At 44.6% G+C, this 14814-nt stretch overlaps 1 protein-coding gene across 4 annotated transcripts in view; it reads left to right on the forward strand.

Annotated features, from left to right (window-relative positions):
• The window catches only part of LOC144722608 (protein furry homolog-like), a 268927-nt gene that overhangs the window by 13563 nt on the left and 240550 nt on the right, over positions 1-14814 (forward strand). For 2 of the 4 annotated variants that reach the window (XM_078600840.1, XM_078600841.1), the window contains exon 1: positions 7170-8761. The exons of the other annotated variants lie outside the window; for them this stretch is intronic. In XM_078600840.1, coding sequence (XP_078456966.1) covers positions 8725-8761 — 37 coding nt within the window. In that variant the 5' untranslated portion in view covers positions 7170-8724. Of the gene's footprint in view, positions 1-7169; positions 8762-14814 lie in introns of those variants that run through there. 4 annotated transcript variants of the gene reach the window in all.

Below are 14814 nucleotides of genomic sequence, written 5' to 3' on the forward strand. Positions count from 1 at the left end.
CCGACCCTGACGCCTGCTGTTGTATTAGGAGTTTGCATGTTCTCCCCGTGGTCTGGGGATTTTTCTCTGGGTCCTCCGGTTTTCACTCCACATTTAGAAACACACGATAAATGCCCACATGATAAGCCACTTTGCCGAGCTATCATTTGTGGCCAGGTCACTTCTAAAAAAGAGGTTTATAGCTCAGTGGGCCTTACCTGGTTAAAGAAACAGTTGTAATAAACTAAACTTTGCAGGTAGCCCAATTTACATACATAGTGAGCTCAGCTATGAACTTCTTTTGCACCGTACGTAGCAAATCATGCTAATCAGAGTTATAGAGAAATTAGTTTTCGGTCCGTGACAAGTCTGTAATACGGTAGTATTGTAGTGAATTTCATCAACTGCAGTCACCATTGTATCTGCTGAAAAGTTAATTTGATCAGGCTGGGATATTAGGACACTAGTACAGTAGTAGATACTGTAAGCACAGTAAACATTTCACATCCGTTCATAAAGATAACGCAAAATAATCGGTGTAAGACAGACTCCTTCAAAGGCCATCTGGCCGTTATGTTACTTCCAGGGCATTATGAATTGTGTTGTATGTAATTGAAGTTTTGTGATAATCTGTAATTATAAAAAAAAATATTACCCTGTATTTGATGCAGGTAGCCCGACCGGGGCATGCTCAGAGGGTGTACACGTGCAGTACTCTTCTGTGTGTGTACGTACATCCCTGGATGTACCATTGCGTGCATATCTTCATTCATCTTCACACGCACCGCAATGTTTGCATTCCTTCCCTGTACCTGCACGTGTGCTTATCTTCATACACATCGCTCCGTTCGTGTGCCTTTCAATGCTTCTGTGTGCAGCATCGCCGGCCTCTGCTAGGCTATACATGTAAGTGTTGACACATCCGAGTCCCCACGTGCTGTGAGCACAGCGGGGGGGGGGACTTGAACACACAAGTAAAGTTTTGCTTATGTGCTCGCAATAGACTGGGGGACATTCCAAGTAAATTCTTGTTAAAGTTAGCCTTATGAGATCAAACACATTTATCATATCCGAGATCGTGATCATGTATTGCAGCATTCTCAGAGTTGTTAGACACACACTTGTTCCCCCCCACCCAATTGCATTTTCGATCAGCAAAAGTCGAAGCTACCTCTCGTAATCTCGAGAATACATTGTCTTCCGGAAGACGCGTTTTAAATCTAACTTTTCACAATCATCTCCCAGAAGACATTTCCCCGATTAGCGCCGTTGGCTACATACGTTGCGAAATAAGTTCAACATCCATACATTAATTACCCAGAGGACTGAATACCACCACCAATCCGGTCAGAATCATCTTCCAGAAGTGATCTCTCCCTATAGTAAAGCTGCACGTTCATCATCTTCTGGGAAACTGCCGTCCATTAGTACCTTATTCTCCAAATTATAAAAGCATACTTTTCTTTCAAAATTACTCCAATGTTTGGGGAGTGTCATACTTTCTGGAGAATCTTATAGTCTGCAGAATATAGCATTTGGCAGCAAGATAACTTCTTGTAGCGGTGTTATTAGGGGTTGTTATAGTTGTTGTTGCAGCACTTTTTACCTACCACGGCATATTTGCAGAACCCATGTGTGGTTGACTGTAGAAATACTGGACAACAATGTTAAGTTCACCTTGCACACACTGTCGACCTTATCCACCGTGATGTGAGGGACAAACATCGCAGATCCTATTCACTTTGTTATCCGCGAATTTTCTCAACTCATCTGCAAAAAACAACTGCTGGTAATCACGGCTTCTCGGGAGAATAGGGACGTGAAAAAATGCGCGTTTCTATGACCCTACAGATCCCACGGAAATAGGAATCGTGGATGATAGGGTCACGGGTAAGTTAATTCTACTTTAGTGTTTGTGTACGAGTGCTTCGTTGTACTTTTTCTTGCTCCAGGGACTGCTACTTGCGATCGCATTTGCCATAATTTGGTGTTGCTGTGCAGTGTGTGTACAATACTTTGCTGCGATTTTGGCGTCTATATCACAGTACTGACTCCTCTCGTGTTGCTATGTGAAGACAATGCTCACTCGGTAACAGTTCTATAGCTGTTAGGGCTGGCTGGCAGTCTTCGATAAAGCAACCCATATGCGCATTCAGTGGCAGTTAGGGAACATCCAAACACTGCTGTGCTGATGATGCCTAACAAAGCGGAAAAGGCTGAACCGATACTTTGCACAGATGTTAACTTACAACCACAACAAGAGTTGTCATCGTGACTAAACAAAGCTGAAATTAGAATTACAAGGCAGATTACTGATACTTCATGATAAGTTTTAAAATCCCATGAACCTCTGGGCCTGGTACCATTTGTATGTGCGCTTCATGCCTGGCGGCACACCTTTGAATAGAGCAAAATATGAACAGGCATCGCTTAGGAAAGCACTGCAATAGTCACTTCTCCTGTTGTGACGTCACACAATGCTCATTTAAAGAGTAAAAAAAAGTGAAAAGTGATTTCCTGCCCAAATGAGCCTTGTATGTTGAACTTACATAGCCAACAATCGGAGCTGGTCCTCATCTCCTATTGACAGCCCTGAGTCAGTAGTGGGAATTCGTCATTTCTTTGGCGGGGTAAGGGGGGGTCTATCCACAGGACAATCACTTTTGCCGACCCCACAAAGTGGTAATTATTGTATTGGCCCCTGAGGGATGATCGGCACAGTCAACCAATTAAGCAGGATTTGAATTTTCAACCCTCCAACTGCAGCCGCTCACTCTAGCGATGAGCCACCGAGACTAAAGTATAAACAAACCCTGCCATGTGTTATGAAGTAGGCTTTGAATGGCCCCTGGAATGTTAAACAAGAATATGCTATTGTTTTCTCGTATAAGTCAACAAGTTCAAAGCATCTCCCTACCCAAACAATCAACAGGGTAGTGCTCATCCTGTTCATTGTAATGAGCCAGTGGCATACAGCTTCATTCTCTTGGCAAGGGCCAGTCTTGCCATTGGATCTTCATGATCAATTTCCCTGGAGAGAATAAATGCTACTCCAACCATACATAATTTAAGGTAATACACTTTCAATTGAGAACCAAATGCTCCAAAACCAAATGCAAAAAAAACAATAATTGACCAGGCTTAATTACTATTCCACAGGTCACTTATGAAAGAGATATCGGAAATCCCTCGAACCTATCACCTCATTATATGCCATTGACTGTGCACTTCACGCATGGCACAAACAGTAAAATATTTTCTTTAAAACGAATGAGAGGCCAGCAAGTTCATGGCCAGATGACTGAGCCAGCACTGCTGAGGTGCTGGCTTCAATTCTTGGCAGCTATACAAGGTTCAACTGGGTTCCTATGTGTAGCAAAAGTTGACGATCACCGACTACTGCACCAACCAGAATTTGGTTTCCCAACCTTCTGATTACGAATCCGGCTGGAGTCCAAATAGCGCTGTAGAGACCCTTCTCAAATCCTGTGTGTAGCCTTCATCCTACCCTCTTAGAGGGGCTCCCTGGAGCTTCCTTGAGTTTAACTAACTTTTTTTAATTTCAGCAGGTAAGGCCCACTGAGCGATGTAGCTCTTTTTCAGAAGCGACTGGCCACAAATTATAGCCAAATTAAGTGGTTTATCACGTGGAAATGTATAGCAGCCAAATACCCTGAACGCATATTTCTTAATGTGGAGGGGAAAACCAGAGGACCCGGAGAAAAATCCATGCGACCACGTGGAGAGAGAGAAAATATGTAAACTCCAAATATACAGCAGGCATCAGGGTTGGGATTGATCCTACGACCTTCTGCATACGGGCGAGGTAGTTAACATCTCGTCACCGTGGCCCCCCTCCTTCCCACAGTGGCGTGCACAAACAGCTACGGTGCTGCACATCATTCTACTTTTACCGATGCTCGCCACGGCATGCTGTACGCATGGCAACCCTTGCCTGTGTGCGGGTGCTTGTGCGTGTTTCAGTCCTCCTGCGAACACACGTCTCACCGTGCCTCCTCGCATTGCTTTGCTTGCACACATCCGTGCATTTGCCCGGCTCTGATGGCGCCATTGACAGGAGGCACCAGCCGTCAATGAAACCTTGGCAATGGAGCTGTGAATGGATTGTGTTGCATACTGTATGGGAGCAGCAAAGCGTAACGTATGCAGCGTGGCATACGGTTACCGGGCAATAGTGCTACACTGATGACATTTACAGCAAAACTCCTGTTAGCTGTCACGGATCCTATAATCTGCATGGTTATCCCCAAAGTTATTCCACTCTGATAATAGGATTGCATATGTTTATGAACTCCATTTATCTGCCCAAAAGGCACGGATAATAGGAGTAAGGATATAAGTTAATGCTTGGAAAAAGAGCCAGACAATATCTGTAGATTCGCCATGGATAATAATCGAATGAATTTATTGTGTTACTGTACTTCCAGTTATCCATGAAAATATTGCCGATAATTGGAAGAAGAATAGCTCCGGTGCAATCGTGCGGCAGGTGCCTCCCTGTCTCCGTGTGTGTGTGTCTCTGTCTCCGTGTGTGTGTCTCTGTTTCTGTGTGTGTCTCTGTTTCTGTGTGTGTCTCTGTTTCTCCACGTCTCTCTCTCTGCGTCTCCCCGGATTAATGTGGTGGCAGTGTGGGTATGTAGTGCTCACCTGCTTACATCAGTGGCGAGTGATACCTGGACAAGGGCAAAGGTCCCCCCAAATGGCCTTGACAGGTTCTTTGGGTCAGTGTGGTTATTAAGTACAAGGAATAGGCTGACATCACGAATAACGAGCCACTCCTCAATAAGATGTGTAGATGTGCAGTTGTGGGGAAATCCAGTTGGGAATATGTTTATATTTCCACACAGATGCATGCAACTTACGGTATTGTAACTGGCGGAAAATACCAAAAAATAAAAGTGTAAATTACTTTTGTCTAGGCAGCTCATTTTAGTCCCCATTTGCAGACGAGATTGGCTAGGAATAAGCTCCTGTCTGATATTTGACAGTTGCCCCCTATTAATGATTTGGTAACATATGTTGCATGTCACGTGAGAAAAAACAACACCTGCTAATTTAACTTTAGTTTTTTACACAGTAAGTACAAAGTCCAGTTACATCACTGCAGGGTCCTTTGTCAATAGGCAAGATAAATGTACGTTCGCTTATCACTTTATATGATTATTTACTCATTGCAACAGATATACTGTATCCACCGCTACGTCTAACACACTATAATCTTTATGCTAGTTTCATTGTCTCTTTTCTCAGTCTCGAAAAAAAAACTATTTAAGCAACATATGGCTGTTTCCATGTTTGCAGTAGCAGATGGCTTTCTTTTTAAGTCCTCCCCCCATTAGCCTTAAAGGTGTGGGAAGGTAAGTTGTGCGAAAGTTATATTTTGCCTCAAGGATGAGTGTCACCATATTCTCCGGATTACTATACTGGAGGAATCCGATGAACTATGAAGCTCTTCTTTTCACAGATGCATCCCCAAACCTGTGCCTGGTGTCAATAAAGTTATTGCGTACGAATCTGGTCTCACACACACCGACCGGATGTTAAGATGCAACCCTAATGCTTTCTTTGAATCGCAGATGGGAAAAACAAGTGCATCTTATAATCTCTGGAACACGGGAACACAATACTGTAGTTTAATAATACCTATCAGTGAGCAGCACTTAGCAATCTTATTATTGACTGACAGAGGCATGTGACGTTCAGTTTGTATAGTAAGGTTATTCCGTATACACATACTGGTAAATATGCATAATTGTTCCTTTGCAACATGATTTTAGAGATAAAATATCATCTAGAAGTTGATTCGTCGAACAAAGGATCTTTCGTACCTCCGATTAGCATGGTTGACTACGTACAGTGTGAAAGAAGTTCAACATACATATGGGGTACATACTTCGCGTGGAATGTTAAAAGGCTCCCTACGTTATCAAAAATACAAAAAAAAGCAATACCGTAGGAACCTGGTTTCAGGGACATCGCTTGCAATGTGCTGAATTAATGTGTTTCGTGTGAGCGGGTGAACAGCGTTGAAAAGGGGGTTACTTTTAAAGAGTGAATGCATCTTTGATGGGCGATTTGAGGAAACTCAAAACGACCGCAGGACGTTTCTCGAAGTTTGATGGCAAGTTCGAGGGCGGCCGCGCCTTTTGTGATTGAAGGGCACGGCATTTGTTGATTGTGCGGTCTTTTCTCTGACCCTTGCATTATGGGTCAGAGGGTAACCAAGATACATTGCTTGGAGCAGCAAAGAAAGAAAACACATCGGTACTGAGTTGTCTTGAAGGTCATAACTAGCTCTGTTCTGCGAATGACACAGTTTGCGTCATAAGTGTGTGAACGTCCCTCATTTGCACTCGTGATTAAAGGTCTTGGTGTGAATACAGCAGCAAACCCTTCTGCGAAAGCCTATACTACAGCACTTGGCACACTATTCGCTGCATGTGGATGTGACAGAGTGATCATTTTTACATCCAGATATTTTCGAGTTCAAAATCCTCTTGGGGGGTAATAAAATAAATAAGTACACCTTTGAGGGAATTAAATGGTTGTCCTGTGTGTGGCCTTTATCCCTGCCATTGGAATATGTAACTTCCACAACCTGCTGCTCAGGACCACCAATAATTTCCACACACCTCCGATTAGCACGGTTGGCAACATACAGCGCGAAAGAAGTTCAACGTACAATACACGCGCAAACCACAGAGCCCCAAAAACATCCCTCGCAAGTGAGGCAATGAATATCGCCGGGTCTATCATGTGGATGAAGAGCGTCCAATTGAAAGTGATGCCGTTGACCTTTCCCCAGAGTAACACATTCCTGCGGAGGGAGCTGGTAGGAACGTTGGGTTGCTCGGTCAATGGCCAGGGTCAACGGCGGCGTGGTGTATTCTGCAAATATGCCCGACTGTGGGGGCGGGCACAAGCCGGCGTGAGTAGGTTAAACGTTGAGTTTTATAAGGGCACCACGGGGTGACCAGCCCCTTCCCCACCCAGCAACACCCTCCCCACCCAGCCCCTCCCCACCCTCTCCACCCAGCCCCTCCCCACCCTCTCCACCCAGCCCCTCCCCACCCTCCCCTCCCCACCCAGCCCCACCCTCCCCACCCAGCCCCTCCCTCCCCACCCAGCCCCTCCCTGCACGACGGAGGGGCATCAATTTTCAGGACACCCAAGCAAGCCTACTGGATTCACAGTGGCTACTGGCACGCACGATTACGGGCCCACAGTCTCGGCCGAGTGCTCTCCACGCACCGTCACGAGGACAAATAGTTCAGGGGGGGATGTTGCGGAAGACGTCCGTTTTCTTTCACCCCGACGTGGTACCACGAATGCCCTCTAGGGCTTCAGCTAAGCACGCGCTGCTATGCAGACAGCAGACTCACGTCTGATGATTTGCGACAGCCAGAAATGCTCCTCAAGGTTGATTTCCAATCGGTGAAAGTTTTTTATAAGCTTCATGAACATGTTGTTGGCTTCATCTCGCAATGGTGGTTATGCACTTTGTAAAGTTGATCTGAGTTTTGTTATTTTAGGGTTACTTTATTGATTAATGTTGGTATATAGGCTTACTTGATTACCCTTTAAGGTAAATACCGTACCACCGAATGTAACTGCAGCAAGGCTAAGTTATGGAGATTAACATTTTATTGTTATTCTTTGGGTCTTTCGGTAAAGTTACGTAGATAGGTTGAAAGAAAATAACAAAAAACTACGACGTTTCGAAAGTAAAAGTTTTCAAAAGTAAAAGTTTATGGTAACATTGTAAAGTTTGAAATTATGGAGCATAAAATATAGGAATAACGCTACATTAAAAAAACTCATTTAGTTTTACCCGTGATTTTTTTTCTCCATGTAAGGTTTTTTAAATCCAGCCATTTACATTTTCCATTGCCTGCCATCTGTTTACTTTGCTCGAAGTGCTATAAATAGTACTGTACTGTGTAGCCTAATCATGACCAAACACAAAACATCCTTTTAAGACATTTCTCAAAAGCAGAAGAATGTACCCGTTAATAGATTTCATGAAAATGCATTTAATTGCATAGTTATAACTGGATTTACTGATAACATTTTACTGGCGCGTTTATGTATTTGTGGTTATATATTGCCTGTGATGCCCGACCATCTGTGCTTTTTATACACGCGCGCACACACACTGACATACACACACACTTCAGCAGCTGAAGGTGTCAGTCATTTGCCAAACGGACCAAGTGAGAGGAGAAATCTGCTAGTGATGTTCACGTGCTCTCGCAAAAGTGGTTTCCTATCATGTGCGCAAACAAGATCGTAAGCAGACGTTTTAATTAAAGCGCATCTGTGTTGTGCGGTATCACGTGTCGAAAATTACCCACAAGAGAGAAAAAAAACACGTTGCTATAATTGAGCCCTTCGGTGCATTTCTGAAAGTCTTTCACACTGGGTGTCTGAAAACATCCCCGCTCGCGGTTGGATCTCTAAACGGTTATTTCTGAATTGTTACGGAAAGCCAAGGGTCGTTTTACACGTGGACGGAAGAGCACAAGCGACGAAGGGGGGAGGATGTTTTGTGGCTTTCTGTGTTCGGGGCGCAGTTTGGGGAGAGTGCCAAGCACATCTGGGTGAAGTGGGGCAGAGCCGCGACGTTTTGAGAGCCAAACGTTGACATGTCCTTTGGATGCAATTGACGGCTGGAATATTACGCTGGGAAACCGTCCGTCGCGGAGGGCTGAAGTGTCTGCCGTCATGCTGTTCAGGCGAGGAGCGGTCTCCCTCTATATTTGTGAGTACCCCTCCTGTGGAAACCCTCCTACCCTCTTTCACAGCTCTCTTTGTAATAGAGAAGAGAACATTGCCACATTGTCACAGCCTAACGGTCACCCATTTCCGTTCACAGCAAGGTCAAAGTAAACTTTTTTGAAGGGGTAATATTTTAAGGGGTCTTCTTCCAAAAAAATGGCTTTATGAAGGCGCTGATCTCATTTGGTGGTCTTGCGCCATGAGTGGAGATTCCACAGTGCTATGGTGAGGCCAGTCTCTCTACAGGATGAACCCCTCTTTACTTACCACAACTTGGTCGTAAACATTTTTTTTCACACCCGGAGAGACAGTGAGTTGAGGTGTTTCCCGACTGGGATTTGAAATTGTCCCCTTCTGCTTGTGAGCCGAGTGCTCTTGAGTCATCTCACTCAGCCAGCACGTATTGTTTTATATTATAATTAGTTATCTTGTTTAGTTCAGTGTTCTCTTCTAATGTCATTGTTCAGCTTTTCCACTTGTTAAAATACATACTACTCTATATTACTGCAGACAGTGATCTACTGTTAGTATCGCCAGGTGTCTTCATCCACACCACTGGGTGAAGACCGTTGAGCAATGCACACAGAGTTAATGCCGTCTCTCGCGATCGCAATGCGATGTGACAATGTACCCAGCGCTGATTTCTTGCACAAGAGCCGGCTTCATCGCTCCATCTCCCCGGTGGCAATTCCTTCTCAGACGCCTTCTGGTTCCTTGGTTGCCACAAGCATTGCCATTTTATTGACCATCGGCCATCAACCCTCCTAGCAAAGTGTGCTTCTCAAAGACCACTTACTTTTCTTTACAGTTTGAATCATGTTCTCCAATACAAGTATGTATCTCTCCCTCTGCATCTCGATGTCATTCCCAATGATGCATCTCTCCTTCCTTGCGTACGTTTCAGTTTGTGTTCCTGTCATTACAGGCAGTATGCATGAGGCACATTCGTTCGTTGCTTTTCATTTTCAAGTGGAGTTTTCCACGTGCACTTAAAAGTCACCGCTTTCAACTTCCTTAATTAATTATTTTGATCCCAAGCGTCCATCAATAAATCGCCTAGATATAAATGTTCTGCCATGTTTTCCAGTTGCATCATTACGACAGATAGCCAGTGTCTTGTTTGTTACTTTTGTTTTGTTCATTTATTTATCTTGGGTGCCCAAGCCACAGTAGCTGCACAAGTCACACATCTGAACCTCATCCATATCTCTTCAATATCAGGAGGAATTGGGGAAGATGCTAGCCCCAGATACAAGCAATTACTACTTTTTCACACGTTTGAAACTTTCAACAACTAGCTGAGACCAGGCTATTGAGGGATGATTTGGCTCCTAGGGAGAATGGAAGAATTGCAGGTGCATCTTAGAGATGACAAGCCAATGGTCGATGTGTACAGATCAGTCCCGCTATAGATTCTGGTATCAATGAGTTGGGCTCACACATTTTCCAGCAGATGTTCTTGCGTGAATCCTGATTGCACCCGATTAAATTATGTAATGCACGTCTGATGGAACAGTATCTGTAATTACATGCCCAAGGGCTTTATATGAATCTAGCAGTCTCTAGCAGATAATGTTGAACTAATCTGGCTGATACCTTACAAACACTAGCTTGAGCACTTCCGATTAGCACGGTTGGCTACATACGGTGCAAAAGAAGTTCAGCACATACATTGAGCATTAAAGTCACCCAAAAAGGAACCTTTCTTAAGGGGCAACTTTCGCCAGTGTCATGAAATGTATCTGACTCATCAGCCTTACCCATGTGCTTCCACGGATATACATTTTATATTTGGTCATAGGTCACCAGCACCACTTTTTTCTAGCCTCCTTTAATAACGTCGTCAGAAGAAGTACCACTCCCTCCTGTTTTGTGACATTATCCTGGCCTGAGTGAACATATGCCCACCCCTCATCGTGCCAGGAGCTGGAACCAGTTTACTGGACCACCTGTGTCCCACAGAGGCCTCTGCATTACCAGTTCAGCTCCTGACAGAGGATTGGAAGTCTTTTCCCCCCGCATGTGCATCCCGACATTCGAAATGGCCAGCCGTAGCAATTGCTCTTTGTTTCTGAAGGCTCACCGAGAGGGGGCTCAATCCCCTGGCTCTCCTTAATAGGGTTTGGCCAGGGGTTGTCAGGGATGCCAGTCTCTTCGAGGACTGATCACATTCTTACTTTATTTCCATAGTCCTTTGGTAATTCAAATTAAGGTGGACGGGTTACCAGCCCTTGACACTTGACAAGAGGCGGCACCATTTGCCACTGTGGTGGATGTGAGCCCTCTGCGAGGGTAATTGACCAACATCATCAGCCTTTCCCCAAATGGCATTTCTCGCAACACACACCACACGGGGTTACCGTCTGCCACCAACAATGTGACTGAGTTGTTTTGCCATACCCACTCGACATGCACACACACAAATTAGCACACTAACACACACACACGAGCACACACGAACACTCACACACTAGCACACTAACACACATGCACACAACAACAACCGCCATTCGCCACTAAGTGGCGTTGACGTCACCACGACGCTTGTGCCAGGCCATGTGCACCTTGAGGCCACGTGAAGTGTCGAACGCCCGCTGGCAGGAGGTCACGGGGCAGACCCAGGTGCCACGGGTCGACTGACTGAGATGACTGGCTGATGCACCACCTAACATACACACTAACACACACACACAAGCACACACACACTAACACACACAAGATCACACTAACACACCTGTCTGCTGGCCACTGGAGCGTTGACCATGTGTCACACGTGGTCTATATTCAGCTCTGTTGACACACCTTGAAAAAACACCTGCAAGCGGTTTGCATGCTGCATGATTAGCATCTGTTAATATTTGCTGCAGTAGTTTACACCTTGGTTTACTGTTAAAGGATACCAACTTAAAATTGTATATTTACAATCTGTCCTCGATATACCAGGCTAATTCAGGCCCCAGTATAACCACTTTCTTTACAAACCCTGTTTATTTCCGTGATTACCAAATTTAACCCACTTATAACTTGCAATACTCTGAAATCACCAGAAATCACAAGCATATTCGAGAAAAAAAACAATCCAGTACAGGCAGTCTTCGACTTACGAACGAGTTATGTTCCTGAGAGACGTTCGTAAGTCGATTTGTTAATATCTTGGAACTCATTTAATTGTACGTAGGTCAGTGCTATAAAATGTGTAATGGTTCAACAAAGAAGGGGAGCATTGTTAAACTCGCAACTTAGAAATAATGTACACTTGCATGTATGTATGTTGAACTTCGCGTGTAATATTGTAATACATAAATTAAAGTAACATGAAAAGAAAAAACTTTAATTTTCACTTACCCTTGAGTTGACTGGTTCATTGTCGTTATGTATCACACGGGATGCAGGAACTCATTACATCTCGCGGAGGATCGCTCCACCAAATAAAATAGTTTCCGCGGTTCAGTGCGTAAGTACGACCAAACGTTCGCAAGTTGGATGGTTAAAAATAATAACATGTTATGGCGGTTGATTCATACGTGCATATGTTTATAAGTCGGACATTCTTGTATCTCGGGGACTGCCTGTACTACAGTAGTCACTCCAGAGTACAGTACTAAGTGAGGACTAACTGGTTCCGGGATCGGAGTGCTCAGCCAGTGGCCCTTGGGGCCCAGTTTCAAATCCAGGCATCCATCTGTGATTAAACCAGGTGCTCGAGAGTAATAAGTGATGGTTTCAGCCCGATCTCCAAAGACTTCGTATAGGCCTGTTGGCAAACATTATGAAGAACGCATGTATCGGGATGCCTTAATCCAGTAGTTTATGGATCATGGTTGCTGCTACTGCTGCCGATGATAGTGATAATACAGGAATAGTGTGGCCGATGGCTGTGGCTTTCTGTGTGGCCCTTTGTGCTGAAATGAAGCGATTGGGGACAACACGAGCTTTTTTTTTTGCAAACACGCAGCTGTGGGTGTTTTTCCTTTTGTGTAAAAGCGAGCATGGGGGTCGAGCTTTTCGGAACACTTGATTGTTTTTCAGAAATGGCCTTAATGGCACGAGGGTTCATCAGTGGATGCATGCCTGGCCCCTTGGAAAAAAAAAAGCGAGAGAATGAAAACAGGAGTCGGGTATTAGTGTATGCAGTCGCCCTATTTTTGGATCTCGAGTAGTTCAGCTGCCAGCTTCGGTTACACTCGGGCCCGCACGTTTGCCGGCCCGCGTGCATCTGGTCGACACGCCACAGCTGTCGCGTCCACGTCGTCTCTCCCCTCTCTCTGTGCGTCTCTTTTCCTTGGCAGCGTTAAAGAAAAATCCGGGCCGTTTTTTTGGTGGCGGCGAATTCGGTAGAATGGACGTTGAAGCGGCTGCCTCTCGCGTCACACACTCCAGAAAACCGTTTGACCTGTGCCACCTTCCAAGGTCGCTCCCCTAGAGCTGCTGCACATAAATAAACACACAAACAAAAAAAAGATGTATTACGATGGTAGTCGCACTGTGTGTGGGTTCCATAAAAGAAGCATTTACGTATTCTAAAAATGTCACTTGTTTATGGGTTTTTGTAGTGGTTGCTCAGTGGTTAGCGCACTGTGCTGTGCTCTCAGATACCTGCGGTTCAATGCCAGGTCACGGTACTACAGCAATATCTGCTATCTGAACCAGAACCAGACCTCTTGATAAACCGGGTCTAAAATTAGTGCTTAAAGTGCGGTGTGTATGTGCTGTGGAGACACGGGTGGCTGCATGTGTGTGCTACTTAACATAACTATCCCTCTGCAATGTGCAGATCTAAGGAATGAGAAAAATTAATTGCTTTGTGAGCATATTAGTCACTTTTTTATACACAGAGCATATGCATTATCATACCATAGCTTAAACAAACCAAACATTTAACATAGTTCAATAATTGTATACACTGCATTAGACACATTATCACCACGTCATGTTAACATTGTAATACAGTACAGTGGAATTGTCTATGTTGATCCTATTATCCATGTGTAGCTTATCCCCATGGAACACCTCGGAATAAATGTGGGGAGTTTTCTGCTGCTTCTGGGCGATTCCTCATATCTGCGGAATCCCTGTGGATATGAGGACGAATGCTTCCAAGGTGACCCAGAATTGCAAATAATTGTGGATGGTAGCGGGAATTCGCTGCTCGATTCCTCTTGTCAGTGTACTGCGGAAGATTTCAGAAGCACTCTTGAAAATCGTGAGATTGTACAGCAACGGGATATGATTATGATCATCAATCCGTCGTAAATCCAAGTAAATAGCACCTCTGAAAACTATTTAAGGGTGCCCTTGAACCGTGGGTTAAACGAATACTTTTCTGAGCGACGACAGTTTTCTGACACTTTCCAGCAAATTCCTTTTACCTGCAGATAAACAAGAGGAAGTGACGCGGATCATAGGAGGTGTTACGGATAGATTTGTCATTGATAAGTGTGGTGTAGATATACATTGCAGAGCATACCATTGTTATATACCTCCGATTAGCATGGTCGGCTACGTCCGGTGTGAAAGAAGTTCAACATGTGTATATATACAGTGCTATATATGCTGTGTGGGAGAGACAGAAATCAATAACATCCACTTGGTGGGAAGTCAGAAGTAGCTGTTCTACGAATAGACAGGCCTTCATAACGTGTAATTATTAGCACTGCTCAGCGCCGCCTAAAGATAAAAGCGCTAATCAGGGCCTGTTGAAAAGTGAGATGCTCTTAATTTACGCAAGGTATATTTTAACAATATGCAAATACCTGCCATTTGAATGCTTAGCATGCACGACTTCTCGACGTGTGCGCAACATTGCGCGGCATGAACGAGGCACCGCGGCAGTGTTTCTGATGTGCCACCGCAAACACGGCTTCAATTTCATTGCAATTTGATTCCGTGTGCAGCATTTACCATTTGCTGCACGCACGTGTGTGAGCGGCGGCATCGTCGCTCCATTAGTGTGGGCGAACAAACAGCGCAGACGCCAAGGGATGGGATGGTGTTTCTGGAGTAATCCGACCTCTCCATTTTGCATTATCTTGACCG

This window comes from Lampetra planeri, chromosome 15 (assembly GCF_965212315.1).
Source record: "Lampetra planeri chromosome 15, kcLamPlan1.2.h2, whole genome shotgun sequence".
NCBI classification, from domain to species: domain Eukaryota; kingdom Metazoa; phylum Chordata; class Hyperoartia; order Petromyzontiformes; family Petromyzontidae; genus Lampetra; species Lampetra planeri.